This window comes from Tiliqua scincoides, chromosome 2 (assembly GCF_035046505.1).
Source record: "Tiliqua scincoides isolate rTilSci1 chromosome 2, rTilSci1.hap2, whole genome shotgun sequence".
Lineage (NCBI taxonomy): Eukaryota > Metazoa > Chordata > Lepidosauria > Squamata > Scincidae > Tiliqua > Tiliqua scincoides.
Genome location: NC_089822.1, coordinates 166,521,483 through 166,548,693, shown reverse-complemented (window position 1 = coordinate 166,548,693; position 27,211 = coordinate 166,521,483). Strand labels below are relative to the sequence as shown.

General features: G+C 41.8%; 1 protein-coding gene across 5 annotated transcripts in view; it reads right to left on the bottom strand.

The window, feature by feature from the left end:
* The window catches only part of BRD4 (bromodomain containing 4), a 110,474-nt gene that overhangs the window by 33,759 nt on the left and 49,504 nt on the right, over window positions 1-27,211 (bottom strand). For 3 of the 5 annotated variants that reach the window (XM_066618050.1, XM_066618052.1, XM_066618051.1), the window contains exons 3-10: window positions 26,094-26,412; window positions 21,776-21,913; window positions 18,895-19,036; window positions 16,743-17,017; window positions 12,423-12,785; window positions 6,889-7,017; window positions 4,163-4,372; window positions 2,878-3,077 (exon numbers count right to left, since the gene is read on the bottom strand). In XM_066618050.1, the coding sequence (XP_066474147.1) occupies window positions 2,878-3,077; window positions 4,163-4,372; window positions 6,889-7,017; window positions 12,423-12,785; window positions 16,743-17,017; window positions 18,895-19,036; window positions 21,776-21,913; window positions 26,094-26,378 (1,742 nt within the window). In that variant the 5' untranslated portion in view covers window positions 26,379-26,412. The remainder of the gene's footprint in view (window positions 1-2,877; window positions 3,078-4,162; window positions 4,373-6,888; window positions 7,018-12,422; window positions 12,786-16,742; window positions 17,018-18,894; window positions 19,037-21,775; window positions 21,914-26,093; window positions 26,413-27,211) is intronic. The other 2 variants (XM_066618053.1, XM_066618054.1) reach the window with 1 other exon arrangement.

Below are 27,211 nucleotides of genomic sequence, written 5' to 3'. Positions count from 1 at the left end.
AATAGCCCTTCTGATCAGTGGGGACAGGTTATTTTACCAGTTGATAGAAAATGGAAATTGTAGAAACTAACTACTGGGAAAGTCTCTGAGGGGAGATGCAAAAGCCTTTCTTTGGGTAAACGCAACAAAAAAGGCTGCTTTTCTAAAGTTGAGGTAATAATTGATGTCAGGTGTATTGGTACAAGGGTTGCTATCTGACCTTTATCAATTCCATCACATGAATGGTGTCAGATGTAGGTGAAATCTACTTCTGTTATAGAAGTTATTGGTGCCATGATCATGAACAGTAGTTCAGGTTAGAAGGTGTCTGATTAGTGGGCTGTACTATCATCTGTACAAAAAGATCTGGTGACATAATGCCGGTAAGGGTGGTCAATGGAGAGGATATGGAGCAGCCAAGGAGAATTCCTAGTGGGCACATCTACCCAGGCAATAGCAAGAGGTGAAAGGAAAAAGGAATGAACATGGGTAAAGTAGAAATAGGTGTTTTTATGACAAAATCTGGCCAGTGAGTCAGAATAAGAGCATCTGTCTCATTTGGGATCAGAGACTTCCCATTCCTTACACAGACTTCTTGAGTAAACAAGAACCTAAAAGGAAGGTTGTTCTTTGAAGAGAATAATTTGGTCAATTCTCAATGATATTTCCCCAAACAGACCTGACTCATGGACCAAGGAGTGTGAAGAAATGGATAATGAGGTCAGCCAGATGGAGCAAGTCTAGGTAAAGAAGAAAGTTTGTGGAGCCAAGAAAGAGATGGTATCTTCCATTTGACTCTCTTAAAAAGTCTGACCATAGATATCTGAGGTAAAACTAGATCGTGGAGATGGAGTTTCCAGAAACTAGAGTAACTTACTCCCTTCTGTGTAGCATGGGTTCACCACAACTAGAGTTGTGGCAGAAACATTTAGGATAAACTGTCTTTGACCTGACTGGCTAGACAATGGGACCTGGATCCATTGCTATAAGAATCTCAGATGATGTGCTAGACTTACTACAATGTTCTTGTTTCTTGGGTTCCTTGTGAACACCAGCAGTCACCGATTTGACAGAAGTGTAATTTTAGTCTTTAGATTGGTTAGTCTACTACTTGAAAAACTGCACAGAAACCAAGCCTTCAGAAGTAAGTCTTGCCTTGGCATTGCTGGAGAAAATCTGAGCCTTCAGAAGAACTGAAAACTCTTTCAGAAGTCATTGTTGGAAGAATAGAGACTAGATAAGTGCCTTCAAGGCTTCATGAACTAATTAGAAACTGTGGATGGCAGTATTTTCTACAGCAGCAATGCACCAAGTCTCAGGGAACTATAGTCATGTGCCTTCTTTCTAAATTTGGAAGAGTGCAAGAATTAACTTACAGTCCTTACCAAGGCACATGCATGGTTAGGACCTTCTTTCTGTAACCAAGGAACTATAAAAAAAGGATGCCCAGTGTGCAGAGTTGAAGTTTACCCCCCCCCCGTAAAAAGACAAAAAAATAAAGGCAATGCCAGCTGCATTATGAATAAAAAAGGGGGAACCTCCTCAAGTGAAAAAAATAAATACAGAACTGTGGGAAAGCACACCACAGAAAAGAATCTTTAAACTGATGCTGGCACAAGGTCACAAAAGAACCAAGCAGGAAGGTACTTGAATGCACAGATAATGAATAAATCTCCTTTCAGAGGAAGGGACAACAATGGCAGCTGCCTGAGCTTGTCTAGAATAATCCTAGAGTTGACTCTGTGCAGTTGGGTTCAGAATGCAAAGAAACAATAAAGAACTACTCAAAGATGAGAATTTAGTGCATCCTGAGATACCCCCTATACTTCTATTTCTCATACATCTCTGCAGTATCATAAGCAATTTATTTTAAGAGCTAGCAAATTTATTCACAAGATGTAATCCAACATCCTTTTGTTTCTTGTATTGCATTTTCAAATGCAGCTCTCAAGAAGAAGGGCTAGGTATGCACCACTTTCACAGTGACCACACAAAGCTGATAGAACTCTAGAAGATGTTTTAGAGCAGAGTGCTCCAAACTGGAGACCACTGCACTGCTAGAAGTGATTTCACAGATACCAAGACTTTCTGATATGCAAGAGGTAATTTGTTGCCTCTTGGAGCCTGCTGTAGAAACTGAAAACTACTATACAAGGTGCAAAATGACCAATGTTTAATATCAGGGGTTTCCAAACATTTTGGCAAGAGGACCACATCATCTCTCTGACACATGGGGGGAAAAAAGAATTTACATTTAAAATTTGAATAAATTTACATAAGTGAATTTATTAGAGATGGAACTTATATGAATGAGTGAAGGTCTTGCAGTAGCTCAGGGCCTATAAAAGGCCTTGCACAAAGCAAGGCCAGCCTTTCCTTCATTGCCACTGCTGCATCACAGATGTGAAAACAGCAAGTAGTGGAGAGAGCCCTTGACCCACAGCTTAGGTTGAACAGTTGTTCTCATGCTGAGAACAGTTGCGTCGGGCCAGCACGGGCTCCAGCAAGTCTCTGGAGGGCCAGAGGCTCATTGGAGACTGGGGGCTCCCTGCGGGCTGGACTGGGAGCCCCCAAGGGCCACAAGTGGCCCCCGGGCTGTGGTTTGGGCACCCCTGCTTAAAATGAAGAAAAAGTTTTACTAAAACTGAAATAAACAGCACATTCCATTATCCCAGCAGCCTAGAAGACAATTAAGATTTTTTAACTATAAATTTAGATAAATAGTAACACTAACCAACTATAGTTGTCATAACATTACATGATTGAAAATCATGTGACTTCAAAAGTTTCAGATATCCAAGGCAGATATTATGGAGATTATAGTGGACTAAGACCACACTTTTAATTGTTCCTTGGTCAAAGCAGAGAGCTATGAAGTAGCACACACAGAGAGCTAACCTTGAGTTACTGCTGCTGCTGTTACTTTTCTTGGCCTTCTTAGATGGTGGATCCTTGGTTTTAGTTTTCTTATTCTCTTCTACTTCTTCCTTCTTTTTGTGCTTCTCTTTTTTCTTTTCTTTTTTGTCTCTCTCTTTCTTCTTTGGTTTGTTCTGTTGCGGCTGGGACAGGGCAGCCAACTGCTCATGTACTGCTTTAAGCTAAAGAGCAGATACAAAGAACACCACAATTTTGTTCTTTCTCTCACTTATTAATGCTTTATTTAACCATATCCCCTCTGATAATGTTCACTGTTTGCTTTAATGCATATCCAATTGTTTTTTACAGAGACATAAATGCGCAAATTTATCATGATCACCCATTCTGTACCAGAAGTATTGCCTATGAAGCAGGAGAGATTAAACTAAAATTACTTTTTAAAACTTCAGACCCTAAGGGAAACAGTCCAGAATGGCAGATCAGTCATCCTTTGCCCCATGCCACTCCAACACGCACATACAATAAAGAACAAGGTATCTTAGTAATGCTTACTGAACATCTGTATAAGAATGAAGCATATATCTCTCTCCACTTCAGCACAGACTAGGAAGTGCATATGCTCCAGAACCCTTTAATACCAACAATCAATAGCACAGGCAAGAGGAGTTTGTGTAAAAAAATAAACCTTAAATCCCTTTTAGTAAGTAATAGTAAGACAGGATGAGAAGCTCATGATCTCTAGTTTTAACAAATGCAGGTTCATCTTTCTCCCTAGAGGCAGCCAGTAGCTGCTATGAATTTGAGAATATTTAAAGGTTCTATGGTTGCTTTGCTTTCTTTGCTGAAGTCACCCAATACCATCTCACTCAAGTCATCTCACCCAATATGTATGGCAATGCAATATAAACTGGATTAAGTGGGCTTGTATACATAGTTGATGTGCTGAGAGTGAAGGAAAATCTGGACACCAAATACAAAAACCAAGTGTAGTTTTCAGATTGCGAAACCAGAAGTAGGTTCCAATCACAATCTTCAGTCATCCCGAGGCTTGGGGAGCCCTGCGGAAGCATCTGTGGGGCTCCTGGCATCCCCGGAGGCTGGCACTGGCTTAGCTAAGTAATCCCCCCCATCCCCTGCAGCGTGATTCTGGGAATTGTGTTGCTGCCATCCTCCCGCACCTGCAAAGACTTACATGGTTCCCAACTTCCAAGGAGAAGTTTGGGAACCACTGCATTAAGAGCTAGAGGTAAGCAAATAATTGTCTCTATTCTCTTTTGTCTAGATTACGAGGATACAAACATTTTACCTGTTCCTGAAGCTCTGCTAACCGCTGAGCTCGCTCTTCTTCAGAATCATCTGACGAACTGTCACTATCGGAGGAGCTGTCACTGCTGCTATCACTGGACGAAGGTGGGGGCACTTTGGGCTGGGGCTGCACCACCGCTGGGGAGGAAGCTGGAATCACAGGTTCTTCAGGTTCATCTGGCATTTTAGCAAAGCGCATCTCAAATACATCCTAGGGAAGACATAAGTAAAATATATAGAAGAGCCAGTTCCTTGATTCTATAGTACACCAGTGTGCTTGAGAAAGAGATGAAGACCAAAGCTACACAGACAGGAACTTATTTACTGGCTCCAAATACATGGCCAAAGTAAAAAGACTGAAATCTATCAACACAAAGTAGTATGGTCAGAAATCTGCTCCTCATTACAGAGATTAGGGACACCAGAGGCAAGATTAGCCCTGACATAAAGGGCATTCCCAATTTCATCCCTTTGTAACTTCTCATGAGTGGCTGCCACTTACTCCTATAGCGAGAAAAGAAATGCTGCAGCTCCCTTCACACACATATGCAGACATTAACATTAAACATACCCTCTTTCCACCCCAACCCCCCAAGCACCCCACTCACCATAACATATCACTAGTTCAAAATAAAGCTAGATTTAAAGTGCAATATAACCATTTGCATCTGCAAGCTTGTAAATGGCTATTAATACCAAAACAGACAAGTTGAAAAACGCCTTTGTACAATCAACAGAATTTTAGGTCCATTTCCAATCTGCTTTTCTTTGATAGGGTAAGCAATAATGGCACAGCTTCAAGAATTCTTAGAGGAAACTGCTGTACTAATGTATGCTAACTTGGGTTCAGAGCAGGTTTTGCTATGGAAACTAAGTTACCATGGTGGATGATTAGCTGGGGTTGTGAAGGAAAGCATAACTTGTTCACTCTGTTCAACTTCTCAAAAGTATTTGAGACAATGTATCATCAAATACTTCTATGGCAACTAAGGTTGCAATCTTAAACATATTTACTAGGGAATAGTCCAATTTAACACAGTGGAACTTCTGAGTAAAAGGTAAATCGATCAGCAATGTAATTCTGTTGCTACCTAGCTGGTTATACCAAAAGCTGAATATTGTGTGGCTAGTAGTGCTCTATCCCAAAGGCTCCAAAACTGGTGGGTCACGACCCGCCAGGATAACCAGAAAAGGGCCATTTGCCTTTAAGGGGAATAGCCCAGAAACTGGCAGCTACACAATCACTGTGATCATGCTGATGCTGGGCAGGCAAGAGATTTTTCCCACTTACCTGGGGGTTGCTATGGCTCTCTGGAGGGTCTGGAGAGCCTGCAACCCTCTCTGAAGCCCTCCCAGAACTTTCAAACTGCTCTGAAAAAGAAAAAAACCACTTCCGGTTTCGTGACAAAAACAGGAAATGGTTTTCTTTTTTTACAGCAGTTTGAAGCTGCCAGGAGGACTACAGAGGGGGCCCCAGGCTCCCCAGACACTCCGAAGAGCCATAGCAATCCCCAGGTCAACAATCCCTGCCCAGCAGCAGTGCTATCATAGTGATTGCGTTGCTGCCCTTCCCACCCCACCCCAAGACTTACAGAATACCTAAAGTCTAAGTAGGGACCCACTGCTTTGGGACCCACTGCTCTATCCTATGGGATAACCATAAGGTTCCATCTTGCCCCCTCTGCTTTATTTTTTCTATATGCAGCCACTGAAAGAGACCGATGATTCCATATTCTGCTGAACAATGTGCTGAGAGCATGATATTAGTCCAGTCTGGCAGTCACAAAGGCATGAATGATAATGTCCAAGTCTATTTTCTAGTGCAGGATGCAACCATGAACTAACCAAAGTTGGTAAAAAGAATTCTTGAACCACAGTCACCACCTGGAAATTCAGGAGCCTTAAGTGTGCAATTTTATCAAGAACAGGTATTTCCTCAGATAGCAGTGCACAGAGTTGCCCTTCATCATTATATGTCATCTTGTCTGGATTTAGTTTAAGTCACCCTTATCCAGTCCATCATTATTCCCAACCATTTGTTTAGCAAACCCCGAGTTCTGATGAAAAACAGAAATAGAACATGGTTCTCCTAATGTCTCCTCACTCCATAACCTCTGTCAACCTCTCAGCAGTTTCATACAAATGTAAACAAGTATGGGAAATCTAATCTTTTCCATAGAGATAAATCAACTTGGTGTGATACATGTCTAAATTATCAAGCTCAGTCCTAACAGAATTGTTCTTTCTATTCTACCTTTTGGCCTAAAGGTAGACTGCTCATCTCCTTTTTCCACCATAATTCCTGCTTGAGGTCTTACAGACAGGAAGTGAGCTCTCAACCACTACTTTCATTCCAGAACAGAATATCATTCCCAGAGTTCAATCATCTGTAACATTAGAACCACCATCACCCCATCCTACAAAGGGTTCTCAGGTCACAATTTTGTAATCTAAACATTAAAACTATAGATTTTCAGAAGTAAAGCGCTGTTAAAGTGTTAATAAACACTTAATACCAGAAACTTGAAAATAAATGTTTATGTAAAAGAGAACATTCTTGTCCAGAGTAATGGAACTATAATCTCTAAACATATGTATGTTTTGTTAGTTTAATACTATAGTTAAATTTTTTAAAAGTTATATATGTATATATATATACACACCAGGTTTTATTTAAACTTTCAAAAAGTACAAATTTAAGATATTTTGCATAAACATTTTCTTTACCTGCAGTTTCCGTGCCATTGCAACCACCTCGTGATCAGGAGGGTTATACTTGTAACAATTTGAAAACATCAATCGGACATCAGCTGCAAATTCCTGAGCGTCTCTATAGTCTCGGTTCTCCAGTTTGGACTGGAAGTGTAAAAATAATAATTCTGTCACTAATACTGTAAACACAGGTTAAAAATATGGCGTAATGAAACCACTATTTTGAACTTCCACCATATTTCAATCTACTGGTGTGTGTATACAGCAATTACTGCAAGATTTATTGCAGAATAGGCCCTACTCTAAAGAATCCTGCAGTAGATTAGATAGTAAAGATTACCATCTTTCAAACATTTTAACTACTGCAGAAAATTTGCACAGAAGTATGCAGTGAGGAGTACATTTACTGTAAAATGTGTGTGCTTCCTATAGTAAATCCTTGGCACCTGCGCAAGTGGCCTGGAAAGGAGTTCAGAAAATAGTTCACAGCATGACACTACTGCAGCTGTAATAGCCAAGCAATATCTACTTGACCGTATGGGAGGATGGAGGGCAAAATGGGTGCAGATACAGGATAAACAAGGATTGGATCAGGGAAAGGCCGTTTTCACTGTCTCCACATAAAGCTGGAGTGCTCAGGCACCATAATGCCCTCCCACATTAACAGGTAGTTCCCCAATCCAGGAGTTCCCGCCTCAAAACCAAACAGTAAGTGAATGGGAGTTGTTTCAGATACAGCAACCCACTCTCTTCTGAGTGAACTGAGCCCAGACAGGTAAACAGTAAAAAGTATTAAAAAGAAGAATTGAAACAGAGGGAAAAGACGCATGCGATAAAAAAACAAGGCACTCATCAACCAGCAAAAGGAAAAAAATGGAAGGACTGGTTGGTAAGAATATTAAAATGCAAACAGCAAATGAAACAAAAGACTCAATGCACCTAACCACTACAAGCCCTACCCCACTTACTCATGCTGCTCCACAGCTCTGACACCCACACTTGCTAGCAAGCCATTAGATGCATCCAACACTGGACCCAGGCAAAAAGACAAGGAGGGGTACATGACCACACTTTTAAAACTTGTGGGCATTAGTTATGGTTTAGCTATGTGATTGGGAACTAAGGGGGTGCCACCTGAGCTCCTGAATTTCCTGCTCCTGGAGATCAGGTGGGCTTCATGTACAATGAGCCAGTTCAAAGTCAGGTACTTTGTTCACTGGTCAGTCTGGGAAAAAGGGGGGTGCTCAAACACCAACAATGCAAAAACAGGGCAAATGTGACTGCAGTTATTTGCAATCGCAAATGTTTGTAAACAGCAGCAGCGCCTTCAGAAGGCTGATGCATCACAGAAGCATCTGGGTGCCAGAAAGGTCAAGCAGGTGGCAAATGGGCAGAAGAGGGGGAAAAAATCAGGAATTTTCACCACATCAATCCTTGTTCCATTTCCTGAGCCGAGTACTGTGAGGGCTATGACTGGCCATTCTTGTTGGGGAATAAGAAGGGCCACCACCACAGATGAGAGGCACAGAATATCTCCCTGACAAGCAACCGTGGTCAATCCCTAACTTAGCCTAGGAGGTAAAAGTACTTATCGCCAGAGCTGTATGCCTCAGCTGCAGTTAGTAGGCAGTACAGAGGACTTTAGTTGCTCAATGCAAGGGCCAACTCTGAAGACAGGAGGAGCAGTTGCAGCAAGAAACAGGTAGAGATAAAGAGAACAATACCACATCTATGGTTCATCTGAAAGAGGCTTCAGAAGTACTGCGTTGTTGACCACACTCTGCCTGCCTGCCCTCCACAACACAAATCAGGCAGTCATTGTTTGTATGTGAAGTAACTTCATAACAGTATTAGTTCCCCAGCTGTATATTCTTTGTCAGTAGCTTTTCCATTAATATAGCATTTATTAACCTATTTCCCTCTATCAGAATTATTAACAGATTCTTTCATTCACTCTTTGTAGCTACACCAGAAACAAGCCTGTTTTAACTGTAAGTTCTTAAAAGGAGAAACATCTCTGACTGATCTGACAAAATGCTGAGTTACATGAGCTAGAACATTGCCTCCCAGCACCTCTTCTTTCCAACAGCAAACTTCAAGCACAGATGGGGTGACCAAATAGGAACTCTACAACATCAGCTGATCCCAACAAACTTTAAGAGAAGTGGCCAGAAAATTTGCCTCTTCAGTTCACTTTATGTAAGTAGTACAGGCAATGGCTCCATCATGAGAAAAAAAAGGGGGGAGGGCACATAAGGAGGGGAAATTCCTAAACCTGAAGCTGCATGAGAAGACAAGCTAGAAATGTTAAGCTACAACTTTGAGTTGTGATACCCCGTTATATGGGCAAAGGGGCACCTCTTAAATATCCTCTTATATTTAGCAGGAGGGGGAACTGTCCTTTTTCATTCCAGCAAGGTGTCTTTTCCAGTTGCTGGTACCTCTTCTGCATCTTTTTTAAGATTGTAAGCTTTTGGGGGGGGGGCAGAGAGCCATTTACTGATTTACTGTGCTATGTAAATCACTTTGTGAACTACAGGTACTTTTTGTTGAAAAGCAGTATACAAATACTCTTAATAATAACAGAACACAAGAAAGTAGTTCTTACCCCAAATTAAAGGATATATTCCCTATTCATTTCCTGTAGTTATGCCCACAGATTTTCATTTATAGCCTCGGGATTGGATAAATTTTGGAAGGCTATTGAATACGGTGCCTCTGCTTGTGTAACTCTTCTTCACATCTGTGCTCTTAACTACACAAGAATCAAGTGCATCAGGATCTGGTAAGCACCTGTAACACAATCCTAAGCATTTCTACTCAGAAGCAAGCCCCACTATGTTCAATGGGGTTTACACTCAGAAAAGGGTACTTAGGATTGCAGCCTTCATGAGGAACTCCCATACAGTAGGGTGCCAATTACTTGCCTCTGTGACAATTCCTTGGTTGCATTAACCCATTTTTGCCTGGCCCACAGGTGTACAAATTTGGTTCCTGTTGTGTATATGCAACATTGGGCAGAAATGGCTTAATTAAACTCAGCACCATAAGAAGCCCTATCAGTAGTGGTGTTTGAATACAGTGTTACTTTACTCAGAAGTAAGCCCACTGTGTTTAGTAATCCTCAGGCTGTAATCCTCTTATTCACCAGAAACAAACACCTCTACCTATCAGCCCCATGGACAGTATGTTCCAAGTCCAGGAGTTCTGTTCTATGAAGTAGACTATTATTTCAATTTTTACAGACTGAGAGGACAGAGGTAGAACAATAGTGAGGACTCTCAACAAAAAAACCCTTGGCTGGTAACAAATGTAGTATAAGTTTTCTTAACTAGTACCATGTTAACCAGCAAACTTGGTTAACTAGCATCTCTGGTCTAGTGAAGTGGGTGAGGCAGGAGACAGAGATTACTGATTAAGAAGGCTGCCAGCCCACTCACCCACTTTCTCCCTCACTTATCCGGCAGGTGCCATCTCCCCCTCTACCCTCCTTCTCTCAAGGGTCCTGGGTAGGAAGAAGACTGTCTCCATTCCTAGAGAGTCCTTGTAAGGAGGGAGGGTGGAAGAGAGGTGGCACACAGAACCGGGCCTTGTCTGGTAAGTGATGGATGGGCTGGCAGTTGGGTGGATTGCAGTGGGATCACTAGGATCATCCTCATGATGGACCTCCTCTCATGAGGGGCGGGGCAAAGCCTCAGGTTGTGGGCATGGTGATGTACCACTACCCCACCCCACTGGTTTTTTTGGCTATAACCTTTGATATAGTTCAACAGGGCTTGTTTCATTACATTCTGCATGAAATTGTGTCAACTGATATAACATGATGGTATTCAAAAATACCAAGATTTAAAAATTTTTGGCCAGTAGTGGTGTCACCCCGCCCCATGCAACACCCAGTATTGCCCCAACCCCCTTAGCGATGCCACTGATGGAGTGACTTTGGTACAGTAAAAATCTTTGTAAACTAGCAACCCTGATTCCCCATGAATGCCAGATGGGGAAACAGTTACTATACAAAACATTCAGCTTACTTTTGCAGAACAGGCATGAACTGCCCAGAAATTACTTTTGGTAGATAAGCACTAAGTTTTCCAGAAGAACACAGCACTGTTAAATACAAGCCTTGCCCTGGACTCCTTTGTTTATTACAAACAGCTTTTTAAACTTTGGAAGCTTATAAAGTAGCTTATGAAAGAGCAGAGTACTTCTGCTTTGCTGTGGGTGGATCTCCTATCCATGCTTCTCTGAATAGAGGTCACAGGTTTTTTCCAGTTCTGCAGAGCATTGCTCTCATTTTCTTCACAAGCACAGATGTGTGAAATGTGACCTCTTATTTCTACCAAGTTTCCTGTGTTTCCACCACATATTGAGTATATTATATACAGGGAAACTCTATAGAGCATCTTGGTATATGCAGGCTTTACAAACAATTTCTGCATGTGTGCACCACACCCAGGAGTCCCACCCCTTACTTGAGAATAGTCTAAAAATACTTAGTGCCAATTGTGTATTATATAGTCCTTTGTAATGCTGAAAACTGGAAAAGACTCTTCACTTTGAAAATGAAATTGGCAATGGGATAAGTCTTTACACTTATAAGCACAGGAATAAGTCCTTACACTGTCCTGGTGAAGTCTGACAGAATTTAAATTCCTTTTCTGCTTCTATTGGACAGTGAACTGCTTGTCAAAGCCACTTGCCAATGGGTTTGGATTCACTGTTAATTTCATTTCTGTGGTGACAGCACTTTTCTGGACTAAATGGGGGAGAAGCTTGTCTGTTTCACTGCTATCCTTTGCATATACAACTCGGGCTGCAATCCTACCTACACTTCGCTGGGAGTAATTGCCATTCAACAGAATGTGACTTACTTCTAAGAAAACCTGCATAGGATTATGCTGTCAGAACTACCGTAATTTTGTGCCTCCAACCACATCAGATTTTTTTAGCCTTATGTACAAGAGTGTACTAACAAATTTTCCCCAAAATGTGAGCTTGAGCTACTTTGCATCAGCTGAACTCCAGTATCTGCAACCAGACTTAGCAAATGGCACAGTACCCCTACGTAAAAAGCATACTATGAACAAATGAAACCATCACATTGTAAGAGAAAGGAAAAGAGCAATGATTGGCAAAGTTATTGAGAAAAAACCATGTTCACCTTCATTTTTAAAAAGCCAAACACAACACACGCCTGCGCCAATGTGGTTTTCACAGAATTATAGCTGAAGTGGAAATTTTGGGAGAACTGTACCTGCTTTATCTTAAGATTTTTTTTTTTTAAGAAAAATGTCATAATTCCTTGTCCCTGTTAAAGAAAGAATTCTTGACCTACTAAACTTTGGAAGAGCACCAACATCAGTATGTACTTGGCCAAAAAGAAAACAAATATACACACTTAGCTCTTCAAACTGTGTGGCTAAGTAGTAAATCATTATGGAAGCATGCATGCACACACAGCTGCCACCCTTTGAGAATTTAATAGACTTCGCACATTTGTTATTTGCACTTGCATGAAAAGCATACATATAATATAAAATTATACTCACTTTAATTGTGCTCAGATCCATGGGATGCTTAATGATATCACAATAATCATGAAGTCCTAGTGCTTCCACATCCACAGGTTTATAGAAGGGCCATGCATACGCAGCATGCTTCTTAGCAAACATCTCCTTTATGATGCCACTACAATACTTTAACTGCTCTGACACTTTGTTACTATTAGTTTTCTCTACTACATGCTGCTGAGAGTCCGGAACATCCTTCTTTGGAGGCTTCACAGGTCGGCTTTCCCTTCGTGGACCTGTCTTGGCAGACTTGGGTTCCGTGGGCAACGATGAAGATTCATGAACTGGGTCTATTGTTGTTGGGGTTGTAGTGTCTGCTTTCCTCTTCACACCCTTTTTTGTCTGCAGAAAAAAAGTACTGTTAACAGGTTACTGTACTCTATATAGACTTCTCCACTGGCAGTATCACCGGCTCAGATGTTTGAAACGGAATTCTCACAACCCAGAAAAGGCTTCATACAAAAAGGGGAATATAAGATTTTCAGCACATATGTACACCCATTTTAAATCATGGGTATAAGCCATTTTAAATCATCATATTAAGGCCAAGCAGATAATGCAAGATAAGCTATCAAACAAATACAAATCAAATTCAAAAAGTGGTCACTCAACTAAAAGTTCATATGTGTATATGAAGTACTTTTATAGTAGCTATATACCAATAAGAATGTGTTCACTGGTTTCAAATTAACAAAAAATCTGTAATTTTACAAAAACAAATAAGGTTTTAAGAGGTGGTGTGCTACAACCAACATTGAAGCTGTGTGTTGGGATGATCCCTAATCAGATCATTCACCAGTTATTAATTCACTAGGTCCTCATGGGCAAGCTTTCAACTTTTGAACTACTTTACAATCTATACCTTGAATAGATAATAATTCTTCAACTACATGAATCCTTGAATAGTTCTTCAACTATATGCAGCACTTTTAACACTCTAACCATAAAAAACAACCTAAAATCTATGCTGCTTTTCAAAGGAATACACTATTTCCAACTAGTGTTTAAGGATAACTGAATTAAAGTTTGGCTCCTAGTAATTAGCAAATGCTACATCTAATTGTGAGGGCCAAATCTAATTCAGACACATTTTCAGTTGCAAAACACATCACAGAATGACTGAGTATCCTAAGTCTTTAATACCTTCTGAAGGTGCATTTTACCTAAATGCTCTGTTTTGAAAATAAAAAATTTGGTCTACACCAACAATTTCAATTGTTTTGAAACTGAAAGAACTTTGTTGCTGAGAAATCACACACTTTGACCAATGTTTACCCTTACGGAACTGTACTAGTAGCCTGCTGTAATCTAAAGCAGGAAGATTAGACTTTTGTTTGAGAACACCAAGGAAAAAAGGTAAAAAAACAAATTTCAACTTCAATACTAGTACTGTGATAAAATACTGCAGATATACCTTTTAACCCAGTGGTTCTCAAACTTAGTGAGAGTTTTACTCACTAAATAAGTCTTTGAGGGAAGGGAGTATGGCAGCAACACAACCCTAGGATTGCATCGCTAACGGAGGTGAAAGGGGGCTATTTTTACTTACTGAGAGCTACTGGCAGCTACAGGAGTTGCAGGGAGCCCTGAGCAGTCCTCCGCAAGGCTCCCCAATGCTTAGAATGTTAAGAAAAACTGGTCACCAAGCAACCAGGAAGTACTTAGCAACCAGTTTCTCAACTTTCTAAGCATCGGGGAGCCCTGCTGAGGGTTGCTTGGGGTTCCCTGCAACTCCTACAGCTGCCAGCAGCAGTAAAAATAGCCCCCTTTTCACCCTGACATGATCCTGGGGATTGTGTTGCTCCCCACTTCCCCTGCCCCTTAAAGGGACAGGAGAAGCTTTACACAAGCTGGTGGGTCATGACCCACCAGTTTGAGAACCACTGTTTTAACCCACAGCAGATCTGCTGCATTTACACTGTCAGCAACTAAGGACCATATGTACAGCAGGAATTTGCACTGAAGAAGCTAAAACTACACTGCTTTGGAAGAGAAGCAACTTTCCCTGCATCTACTTAAAAAAATAACAAAGTGTATATCTGTGTTATTCTCTACCAACAAGTATGTCAAATGGTAGCCGCACTAACCAAGACGTACACCACGTGCCTTTTTCTCTGCTGCCTCTTTGAATTCCCTATGGATAGAACATGTTCTCCATCTTCCCGTAACCAAGAGTAAACCTGGTTACAATGAATTATCTTAATTGTTGACTGTCCTCATTTGAAGCATGACTGCGTAAAATTATACATTCCCACTATGCCAGTAAAGACAATTACACTTTCTGTGAACTATTTTTTTCCCTAGAGATGTTCTAGGAAGGAAGTAGACAAGGAAATCACACACACTACAGATCCAAGGCTGCTTCACACTTTAACTCTAATTAATGCCTATTTTCAAAGTACAGGTCGCATATGATCATCCATAGATTTGGGTCAATGTGGGTCTCCCAATCCGTGTTGAGCCCCATTGGGGCAAACTGTAGCCCCCCGAACACAAGCGGAACAGAGCTCCAGTCACGTCCAGAGGACATTCTGAGGGTTGGGGAGGCTGCATGCAGCTTGTGGCCTTCAGAAGGACTTCTAAGGCCTTAAAACATCACTTCCAGTTTTTGGTGAAAATAGGAAGTGATGTTCTAGAGGTCAATTCGAGGGCACCGGAGGCCACACATGTCCTCTGTAGGACATGATGCCACAGTTTGCAGATTTTGGTATCTGTGAGGGTCTGGGAACAGATCCCCTGTGGATACCAAGCCTCCATCAGTATGGCTACAATGGTGGAAATTGCCTGCCAGCTTTCTTAGCAGACATCTGTATAGATATCTGTCAAACTCATTTGTCTCTCTCACACATTACATGCTTAGAATGTATATACTTAAAGTACTTAACGGTCAGAATGAGGAAAAACTATGGAAAAAATGTACAGTAACTTTAAGAACAGATATGAAGATATGTAGAGAGTATACCATACATACCATACATGTAGAGGGTATTGCCATACATCCAGTGGCATTCCTGGGGGTCCCCGCGCCTGGGGCAACCCCGGGATCCCGCCCCCAACCCATTTTGCCCCCCTTCTCCACCTCCCCCCCCCACACCTAATCAGGAAGTAATTGTGGTGACGTCATAGTCACCACAATTACTTCCGCGCAGCTGCCTCCTTTCTCCATTTTAAAACAAGGGGAACGGAGGAGGCAGCCGAGGCCCCCATGGTGCCTTCTGCACTGTGGGGGTCTCCATGATAGCGGTCTGGGGCTACTTCCAGCGGCCCCAGACCGCTGCAGTGGAGACCTCCACGCAGCTTAGAAGCTGCGCAGAATGCTCCATGGGGGCTGGGAAGCGGCACACGTCTCCTCTGAAGTCGGAGGGGCTGCGTGCCGCTTCCCCTGCGCCTCGGAGGGATGCCCTCCGAGGCACAGGAGGGGCAACTCAGGCCGGAAAGCTTCCCATGCGCCTCGGAGGGACTCCTACTTCGGAGGGGACGCACGGCACTTCCGCTCTGCTTCTGAGGGACGCCCTCAGAGGCGGAGCAGGGGCACGCAGGAGCGCTGCTGGGAGGCAGCGAGAAGCGAGAACCGGTTGAGGAGGAGGACGACGAGATGGGCGCCCTACAGCATCAGTGCCTCTCTAGGTCGCCTGTCTCCTATCCTCGTATGGGGGAGGAGAGGGGCTGCTCAGTCAGCACCCAGGCGCTGACGGAGAGGCAGCAAGCTGCCTCTCTGCAAGGCTCCTGGGCGGGACGGGGTGAGGCTCCGAGGCGCCCCTGGAGGGTCGGCGCTCGAGGCATTTGCCCCGTCTGCCTCCCCCCAGGTACACCAGTGCATACATCAAGTCAATTCAATGATCCACCTAGCACTGTCAGCTCTTCACAGCACCCTAACTTCATGCAGAAACCTTCCCCGGACTAGCTACTTGAGATATTTAAAAATGAGATACAGTACGCCAAGGATAGAACTTGGGAGCTTACAGAAGCATAGCAAGTACTCCAGTACAGTCCTGCACCCTAAACCTGCGAGGTAGAAAATCAAAGGCAAATATATTTTATTCTTGCAAGGTTCTGACTTTTGCTATTCTAAGGGCACAATCCTAACTAGGTCTACTCAGAAGTAAGTCCTATTTTGTTCAATGGGGTTTACTCTCAGGAAAGTGTGGTTAGGATTACAGCCTAAGCAAAATAACAGCATGACCAACAGCTGAAAGTTAACACCAGATCATAGCTCTACATGACTTTGGACAAGGTTCCTACCCACTTTCTTTATAGTCACTCATGAAACTAAAGAACTCTGAGTCACTGGTTACTCACCTTCATGGGTTGTGTGGCCGTTGGGATAATCGGTGGGTGTGTTTGAACAGGCTGGAGGACTGAAGCTGAAGCAGGTACAGGGGGAGGTGGTGGTGCAGAAGGCTGTGGGGGCACAACCGTCATTACTGGCGTTTGGACAATAAGGTCAGGGGTCACGGAAGGAAAGGAATGAGTTGCTTGCACAGGCTGGGGATTTTGCTGTGGGGTCGGTGTCTGAGGTGGGGATGATGCTTGAGTTGTATTCGGTACCATTGATGCTCCTGCCTTGGATGCAACTGTTAAAGAAAAAGAGAAATATTCTGTACATCTGATCTGTTAATGATTCAGTACACAAAAGAATGCTTTATATAGCGACATCATCCAAATGATAAAACAGACTTCTTTCTCTAATTAACCACGTTAGCAAGATTTTGTAAAAATGTACAGTATCAATAGTTTCTCAACAAGTTCTCCATTACTGACGGAACTTACCTTAGATACTTGCCTATAGTACGTAAAAATTTTGCCAAGTAATCAAATTATCACTTCGTCTTATCTCTGGACCAATCAGAGGGAAGAGTCTTTCAACTCTGAAAAGTTTTGCTTCTTTCTCAAGCAGCAGGTGGGCGTCACTCATTAGAAGCAATGCAGAGATCATTTGTTTCTGCAGCAACTTCACTGGGAAATTCCAGCCAAAGTTAACCTTTTATTCTCCTTCCTTCCCTTTTGCAAATGCTTGCAAAGCAGCCTGGTTCTGCTTTGCAAATGCTTGCAAAGCAGATCTGTTTCTTCAACACCAGGATGGGATCTTCCTTTCCATTTGAAACAAAGTCCCAGGCTACAATTCAGTGCACCATTATTTAAGAACAACCCCCATGGAAAGCAGTGGGTCTGCTTCTGAGTAAAAAGGGTTGCAAATTTCTCATCTCTCTGCTGTGAATTGAATTGCACATGCAGTTATGTGTTATGGGTTGTATGTTGTATGTAGCGCTTCTGGCTTAACACACCAGACACCTTAAACGTAGATTTGATTCATGGTTCTCCTGCAGGGGTTCCCAACCTTTTTCACTTGCATATCCCTTGGCAGCCCATTTCCATAAATTGTACCCTTCCTATTAGCAAAATGTTTGTAATACAAGCCCACATGTCCTCTATAAAAACCCAGACTTCATGTATTCATTGCATACTTCCTCTTTTTATTTGTTTGAAGAACAGAAATCTCTGCCTTTGCACTGTTTTGCACCAGAAGTGTCCTGAGAAATTCTGGGTGATTGATCACTTTCCATATTATGTTTCAGCTTTTTTACTGTGCTGGTTTTCAATCACTGGTTCATACATGAATTGGAGACCAAAAACTAGCTATTGGTGGGGCTTTCACAGCCAACCAGCTACCTCCCTTCCTGCCCTGCTGATCCTTGCAAGGCATTCTGGAGCACGACCTGCCATTTTTGCCATTATCCCATTCTTTTTCAAGTACCCCTAAAGGTCCTACTGAGTGTCCCTGGGAGTACATGAATACCAGGTTGGGAACCACTGTTTTACTGGTATGTTGTTTACAGTGCATTTACTCTGATAGTGTTTTAAAAAAAGGTGGTGAGGACCAGAATTTAAAAATAAAAATGTATCTTATGATCTTTTACTATGTTTTTAATAAATCAGAGACTACAGTTCTTAGGTAACAATTAGTGGTAGGTTATTTTTCAGGAACTGGCCTCAGGTAAAATCAGACAAAACAATAGTCAGACACCACCCTAACTTTAACCCCTGACTTATCCAAGGGTCATAGAAAATTCCATGATTGTTAGCTCAAAACTTGCCCTTGACTTAGCTGTGGGAACCGACTTATAGGCGGGTGTCTACGGTGCTCCACAGGCTGTTCCAATACATAATAAACACACGCAATCCAGTCTGAAATCAATCAATTTTTCATCTCTCTTCTTCATGCTTGTTATCTTTGTCATCACATACATATCAAAGCATCAGTGACAGAAGTTGTAGTCTTCCAGAGATGCCCAATCACTCATCCAGCTGCTGATAGTAAGTACAATATCAATTGCCTATCCTTCTAACATCCCCTAGAAGTAGCAGCAAGAGATAACCCTGTTCAGCAGTTCTCAAATTGAGGGTCCGGGACCCACCAGTAGGGGAAAGGAAGAAGGGGAAAGGCAATTACCTGTACCTGCTTCCTTCCGACCACGTCCTCTTCCTTTTGTCTGGACGATAACAATTTCAGTTTCTTCCTGGGGCATTTCAGGAATCTTCTGCAGAAAAAGCTTTTCTAGAGCTTCTGCCATTAAAACAATATCATCCCCTGACTGGAAAAAAGAGGAAATGCAAAATGTTACACACTTTTAAAACACTGACATGAGTATGTTCACTTCTATGCGACACTGTGGAAATTGCAGAAAAAAGCAATTCATTTGCTTAGTTTTTATTTAACATGGCCACCTGTATTACACTTCACAAATATATTGGATGCCAAGTTGTGATAATGCCTATTCCTTACTTCAACCATCTCCATGTCAATCTGGATAACATGCTGTGCTTTGAGCAAGCATTACCAAGAATTTTGAAAATGAAAACTGAGTGCCCACTAAAAGCTTGCAAGTTTCAGGTTGCAATTTGCTACATCCTATTCTATGGCATAAACACTGTAGTCACTTTTAAGGATCTCCTGGTCAAATTTGGTCAATACCTGATTTTAACTATGGAACAGTTTCAGCATGATTATCATAGTCCTCTATCTACCAATTTCATCTCATGGCATTGCTAAAGGAGCACTAATTTTTGTTTCTGAAAAAAATTAACTATTGCAATAGCTCCAGTGGCCATTTTAGGGTCACTTCACATTAGGCCAGTGCTGAAAGAGTTGCACTGGTTACCAGAACACTACTAGATCCAATTTCAGGTATTGGTGTTAACTTTCAAGGTTCTAAGCAGCATGGGTGCAAGGTACACCAAGGACTGCCTATTCCCATATGAACCTGCCTAGTTGTTTAGGTAATCTTTACTGGCCCTCCACCAGGTACTCCCACCTTCAGAGGTGAAAAAAACTCCTGAACTTTGGAATACCTCCTGCCCACCCCCAAGATATCTGTATGGAGCTATCATTGCAGTCATTTGGTTATCAGACAAAGCCTGTCCTGTTTTCCTGAGCAATTAAAAATACTATGTAGTCCTGCTTTTCATTCTTCATTGCAACTGTTCTCATCAGCTAGGAATTTAAACTTTCCTTTATTTTTTTCTTATTGTTCTTACTTATTAAACTGTGCTTTATTATTATTTTATGCTTCAAGGTGCCTTGATAAAAGTTTGATAACATGGGATATAAATCTTGGATAAACAAAATAAAAAGAAATCCACACACAATATTTCTAATCCATGAAGTTCCTGAAAAAGCATGTTCTAAGTGTGCAATCATACTAAATTAAATCTTATGTCATTGGACATGATACAGCATTATTCCTTATAAAGAGATTTCCTTGTAATGAAAACATTATACATGAAAGAGCTTTTACAATACATTAAAATCCAGCACACACAGTTTATCTGGCTAAAGACTTGTGTACCCCTTAGATAACTTTCCTTTATTGGCAGTCCAATGTATTCATTTTGCTTCTATGTTTTCCATTTGCAGTTACATACACCACTTCCTTTGTATCATTAATTATAGTTATAACCTCAAATGCAAAGCAGTTTCAAGAAAAATGCATTTTGCACTGTGCCATACTACAAGCATAACCATATGCACAAGCATAAACAAAGACTCACTATAGCATCTAAATAAACACCTACATTCTCCTATCAAACTTCTAAACCCCACTATTATCACTCTCTAGGTTTTTTGGAAACTATAAATACAGTGAACTCTTAATACAGAACAAATGTTTTCTACTTTTTCAACAATATAATACATTGTAAACTGCTTTATTTAGGAGCATCACTGCAGAGTATGAGAAGCTGTGCCTAATCAGACAACCTTGTCTGAAATGAAGAAGCCCTATCAAGTTACTTACCAGACTGAAGGAGAGGATACTTCCTCTGAGACTTGCTGTAGGCTTAAAGACTACAGTTAGCAACCAACAAGTAAAGTTGGACAGGGAGACCATTTATAGTCTTCCCTATGCCTGTTTGTTGTTGCCCCAGCACCTGGAGCCACACCTGGACAGACAGCTGCTTCAAGTGATGAAATCCCACTTAAGGAGGAAATTTCATCCAGCTGCTTGCAGCTATGACCAGGCACAGCAGATCCTGATCCTGGCTGCAGTCCTGCAAACAGTTACTTCTAGGACAGCTAAAGCTGGCTTACCATCTATAATACCTCTGACCTGTTTGTTGCTGAAGAGCACTGGGGGTCATATCTAGAAAAATATCTCTGCCAAGGTGAGGAAATGAATTCCATGGGTCTGCTTGTGAATACTAGGGGAGGAGGTACTTTGAGTTTTACTATACAGGTGAGTTAACTTTTGTGAAACAGTGAGGGCTAACCCCATTTCAGCCTATTGTGACCTGAATACTTTGAGATTCTGTCTGCTTACTATATCACTGGATTGCAGGGAAGATTGCTGAGATTGATGGCCATCCTTTCCAATTGGTATGCATTTATATTTTCCATTTTGTCTGCCAAAGCCAGGTAAAACCCACAGTAAGAGAATGGGATATTGCCCCAGAAGGAGTATGTCTTTTGGCCTTCTCTCCTTGATTAGAAAAAATCTGAACTTTGGATGTCAGTGGCAGCATTTCACTTCCAAGCAACTGAGATAGTATCTATTTGTTGTTTTATTTGCTCCCAGATATATCTGTATTGTATGCATTGTTTATATTGTTGTTAATTGAATTTATATTTTTATTAATATTGTCATATTAATACTACGGGTTTACTTAACCTAGTTTTTCTGAGCCTTCCTTGGAAGAGGAAAACAGAGTATATATTCTAAATAAACACTACTTCCCTAAAGACAACTATTTCATTTCAAATAATAATTCTACACTTGGATATTCAGATCTGAAGTGAAGTACACAAGTTGCAAGTCCAATCTAGGAAGATAATATACCTTATTGTAGATGTAGCAATTTGTAAACATTGTGTTGAAGTCCTGGATACATTCTTGAGCATCCCAGTAGTAGTTATTTTCCAAGCGTTTCTTTATTGTTCCCATGTCCATAGGAGTTTTAATAATTTTATAATAATCCTGTGGGAAAGGAGACAATTAAGCATCACAAGGGAAAACTTCAGCAAGCTTACTACATAAAACTTTTCAGGTAGCAAAGTTTCAAATAATTCCTACTTGCTCCAATTCTAACAATTTCCAGAGGATAATATAAGGCCTAAAACTTAACTTATAAAATCATCGGTTATTAAGGTTTTACCAATATTTGCAGTTTGCAAATTATTTCTGTCATGGCATTCTAGTCATGGCACTCTCTTACCAGGTTTCCACATACTAAAACAGTGACATTTTGTCAAGAAAAATGGCTCTCGGGGCCAGGGAATAGAGGGAAACTTCCTGTTAACGTTCTGACTGGGTCTTTCTAGTATTCAGGTTGCCTGCCTGCTTGTCTTTCTATAAGTTTGCCTTCTTATAGCAATCTGATACAGACATGATTGCTTGGCCCAACTGATAAGAAATGCAAAGGTGAGGGCCATGAAAGTAGGGTTCTCTTATCTGTGATTTCTATCTTTAAGGTGGAGTATTCACTGGAATACAGAGGGGTGCCTGTATCTCAGGGGATAAACATTGTAGATATCTTTCCTTACCCCCTGCTGTTAATACCAACTTGGAGGGGAGCTTCCACTTAGAGAAAGTATTAGCTCCTTGCACCAGCAGCCCAATTCTGCATCAAATAAGCATTTGTATATGAAATCTGAAATCCCCAGCCCCATGCAAAAGAGTTGTAGCCAAAACAGTGTTTTTGAATCTGGAAAGTGCTTCACATGGATTGTTGCCTTGTAGAGTTGATGTAAGGATAAAGATTTTCTTTCGCTGGGGAGACTGAGAGGGAGTGGAGATCAACTAATGAATTTGTGGCAGAGATGAAACTCAAACCAAGTAAGTTCTGTTTTACACTAAGTTGCCAGGGAGCCCAATCCTAAGCTGCACCAGTGCCATGTGAAACAGCAGTGCTGAAATGGCCACTGCTGTATCCTGCAGGGCTGGGGCAGCTGCCAAAGTCTCCTTGGGGTAAGGGAACTGAGGAGGCTAGGGTTGAGCTTTCAGGAGCAGGTGGGGCACAGGATTTGGCAGCAGACTCTGCTGCTGTCCCTGTCAACCTCCCAGGCCCTATCCTCAGTCCGCCCTTCCTTTGCCCAGTTCCGTCCTCTCACCACCTTCCCCTTGCCCCCAAAAGCCTCAACATTGGCCAACAGGGGCGGTTACTGCTGGCTGCTCCAACAATGCACCTTCCTGGTGGATTCACTGCTGGCGCTGGAGCGCCTTATGGCACTTTTACGATGCTCAGAGCTGGCGGTGGAGCTTAAGCACAAGCAGTACGTCCAACAGAATAGGGCGCTAAGTCATTACACCACATCACCTCAAACTGCCCCACTATCCAGTAGCTTTTAACTAATAAAAATGAATCGGGAGATCTAATGTTCTTAGATCTTTCTTTGTTCCTGTCAATAGCTTGTCTCCTTGAGCAAACTGAGGTATTACTATACTACAACAATTTACAAAATTGTTATATGACAAAGCTGCTGCTTCTACTAAAAAATTACTTGGGACAAAGGGTGCACCTAACAAATCTCCAACATATATGAATACAATGAAGCCAGCTGAAGAAAGCAGAGAACTGTGCTCAATACTTGGGGTAAACTGAGCAACAAATAAATAAAGATGGTACAGTTTGTCACAGCAACTGCAAGGGTTCTGCTCAGAGAATCCGTGGATGTCAAAAATCATGTTAAATGAAATTAATTGAAGAAAACAAAGTCCCTTTACTCAGTGGTTTAAAAATATCCTCTCTTACCATTGTAATGTGGGAGAGCAGCAGCAGACAGGCAATCAATAGCTTAGCTTTGGTTTACTCTGAGGCAAGCAACCTGTCCCTTCCCCCTGAAGCACAACCTAAAAGAATGCAGAGGAAAGCAAAGGAGGTGATAATCACTTCTGCTTTGCATTCTTTCACATGTGGTCCAGGGGTAGGGAGGGGAGTTAGCTTCAGAGTGAAGTGAAGTTGTTCTAAGCCCATAGAGAGAGTGTGATCGATTGCCTGCCACTGCTCCTGAATTACAATGGTAAGCAAGGCTGAGTGAAGGGGTGTTTTTCTTTTAATTTAAAGGGCCCTTCTCATGGATTTTAGATAAAACCACTGGTGAAAAATTCATTGATAATTAGGTTATACAGGTAGACTAATTATTCTCGAGGGTTATACAGGTTATACAGGGTTATAGGGGTTGAGACTAAGCACTCAAGTGGATAAAAAAGGCACTATAGCAAATCAATTTAAAAAACAAAGTTTCTTTGTTCCAGTGACTGAAAAACAGCCTTGCTGACTTTTTGACTCTAAGATAAGAGTCATTAAAAAGACAATCCATCAGCCCTTCACTCAGCCCCTCCCTTCACCAATGCAAAATGATCACCTTTCTTTCATGTGCTGGGGGAAGGGAGGGGTCCGCAGGAGAGAGAAGGATTGATGGATTGTTAGCTTGCTGCCCCCTCTCTCTGTCATTAAGGAGGCTGTTTTTAAAGGACTGTTCAGTTTTTAAAACTGATTTTAAAGGGGTGCATTTTTTCCCTTCTCCAGGGATCAGCACATTCTTTCTCATTTGCAGGGGCCATTCATGTTGAGTCAAATCATTGTATATTGTATTGGCAACCTTCAGTCTCGAAAGACTATGGTATCGCGCTCTGAAAGGGGGTTCTGGAACAGCGTCTAGTGTGGCTGAAAAGGCCAATCCGGGAGTGACAATCCCTTCCACACCAGGAGCAAGTGCAGTCTGTCCCTGGTCTGTCTCCCTGGCTATGGGCCTTCCTTCTTTGCCTCAGACTGTTGGCCAAGTGTCTCTTCAAACTGGGAAAGGCCATGCTGCACAGCCTGCCTCCAAGTGGGCCGCTCAGAGACCAGCGTTTCCCACTTGTTGAGGTCCATCCCTAAGGCCTTCAGATCCCTCTTGCAGATGTCCTTGTATCACAGCTGTGGTCTACCTGTAGGGCGCTTTCCTTGCACGAGTTCTCCATAGAGGAGATCCTTTGGGATCCGGCCATCATCCATTCTCACAACATGACTGAGCCAACACAGGCGTCTGTTTCAGCAGTGCATACATGCTAGGGATTCCAGCACGTTCCAGGACTGTGTTGTTTGGAACTTTGTCCTGCCAGGTGATGCCAAGAATGCGCCGGAGGCAGCGCATGTGGAAAGCGTTCAGTTTCCTCTCCTGTTGTGAGCGGAGAGTCCATGACTCGCTGCAGTACAGAAGTGTACTCAGGACGCAAGCTCTGTAGACCTGGATCTTGGTATGTTCTGTCAGCTTCTTATACACTTATACACTGAGTCAAATCAGCGTATAAAAAATCCGTGTATAAATAGGCTGGACCTGTACCTGTATTATACTTTTTAGGTTGTGAGCCTTTTTGGGATAGGGGACTATCTAGTTAGTTGATTTTTCTTTGTAAACTGCTTTGTGAACCTGTTTTGCTGAAAAGTGGGATGTAAACTTTTTAATAATAATACTTACAATTTACAAAACTCTTTCACAGAATGCAGTTGCTACTACTAAATCAAAGATTTACAATATCAAATATTTATTAAATGTCAATGGTGGGACTAGTGTTGTACAGAGCCCAGAACAATACAGTTTGTATCCAGGGGATTTAAACATCTACATTAGGCAAAGAAGTCTGGGAGCAAAGTTGGAGACCAGCAGCAAGGAGCAGAGATTTGGATTTAGGCATTAAATGGCACCCAGTTCCTCCTCCTAGCTCCAACAACCAATATCTCCATGAACTCCAATCCAAATACAATATGCTCTGCTTTTTTCTCCTCCACTCTCACTATCCTTTCAAACTCCTGATTCCATAATGCCAGCATTCATGACCTCTCTCACATTTAATGTGGACATTTTTACTATACTCTTGTCTATTCAGTTCCTCAGAACTTTGCCACGTTCTTTTCTCTGTTCCTAATTAGAACTTTCTTCGTTTCTAATTCCAGAGTGCTGGACACCTCTGAAGGAAATCTAAAGATTAAATTAACTATCCTCACTAGAATTTCACTTGTTCCCTGCCAAACAGCAACTCTACTTCTCCCTTGTTTAATCTCTAACTAGAAATCCCATATGTTATTTTCTATCTTTTTGTTCCTGGGGCCATCTCACCCCTTGCTCTCTCACATCACCAATGTTGCAACTAGTCTTCCTTCTCAGTCTATACTTACAGGGAGGTTTAGTTTGACAGCATCCACAGGCTGTTGGAAAGGCCATGAAAACTGGTGTTTCCATAATGTCTTCAGCACCACTTTGGACAGATACTGTAGTTGGTTGGTCATGCGCTTGGGTTTGTTAGGATTTGAGGTCTCTGGTGGAGGTGGGTTAGTGGCTACAGCATTGCCTTGCTGGGGTTGGGCCTGTGCCTGTGTTGTAGACATTTGTGTAGCTTCTAGTCCATCCCCCATTACTGGTAAATTTCTCAGTCTTGTCCCAGGGCCACTCTCAGCAGACATGCTATTGATCCCATTGCATTCTCCAGCAGACACTCTGCAAAGCAAATGCAACAATTTTACACATGGTCAGATAATGTTAACTATACATTTATGTTCCAAAACAGAAAAAATTACTGCATTCTTTAATTTGCCAAAACAATTAAAATGTCCACAAAGATGCTTCACCCACTCCCTTGCTTCTCAAAAGCATACATTAGCCAAGTGACTAGCACATTATAATGCTTTAGGACAGTGGTTCTCAATCCTTTTAGCATCAGGACGCACTTTTTAGGATGACAATCTGTCAGGACCCACTGAAAGTGATGCCATGGTTGGAAGTGACATAATCAAGCAGGAAAATTTTTAACACCCCATATAACAAAATCAAATCAGTAGTAGTAGTAGTAGTAGTAGTAGTAGTAGTAATAATAATAATCAACTTTATTTATATCCCACCCTTAAGAAATTGATTTTCTTAAATCAATTAAGAAAATAAGTAAATTAAAAGTTTACAAAAAGTATAAGTTTAAAAATGTATGTAAAATAAAGAACCCTCCTAACCCTCCCAAGTAGTTACTAATCTGTTTTTTTAAAAATTCCCCAAACACCCCAAAGGCTACAATTTTACCCACTTACCTGGGAGTAAGCCCCATTGACTATCATTGTTAAAAGTACCGTAGATACTCGCCTATAAGGTGAAAAATTTCTTCCCAGAAAAGCAGCCTGAATCATTGCCCCACCTTATCTCGGGGCAGGCAAGCAGCAAGGGAGGAGGGGAGGCAAGTGAGCCAGCCAATCACTATTGTGGGAGGGAGGGAGCAAGTGATCTTCTGCTGAGAGGAGGCTGTGCAGGC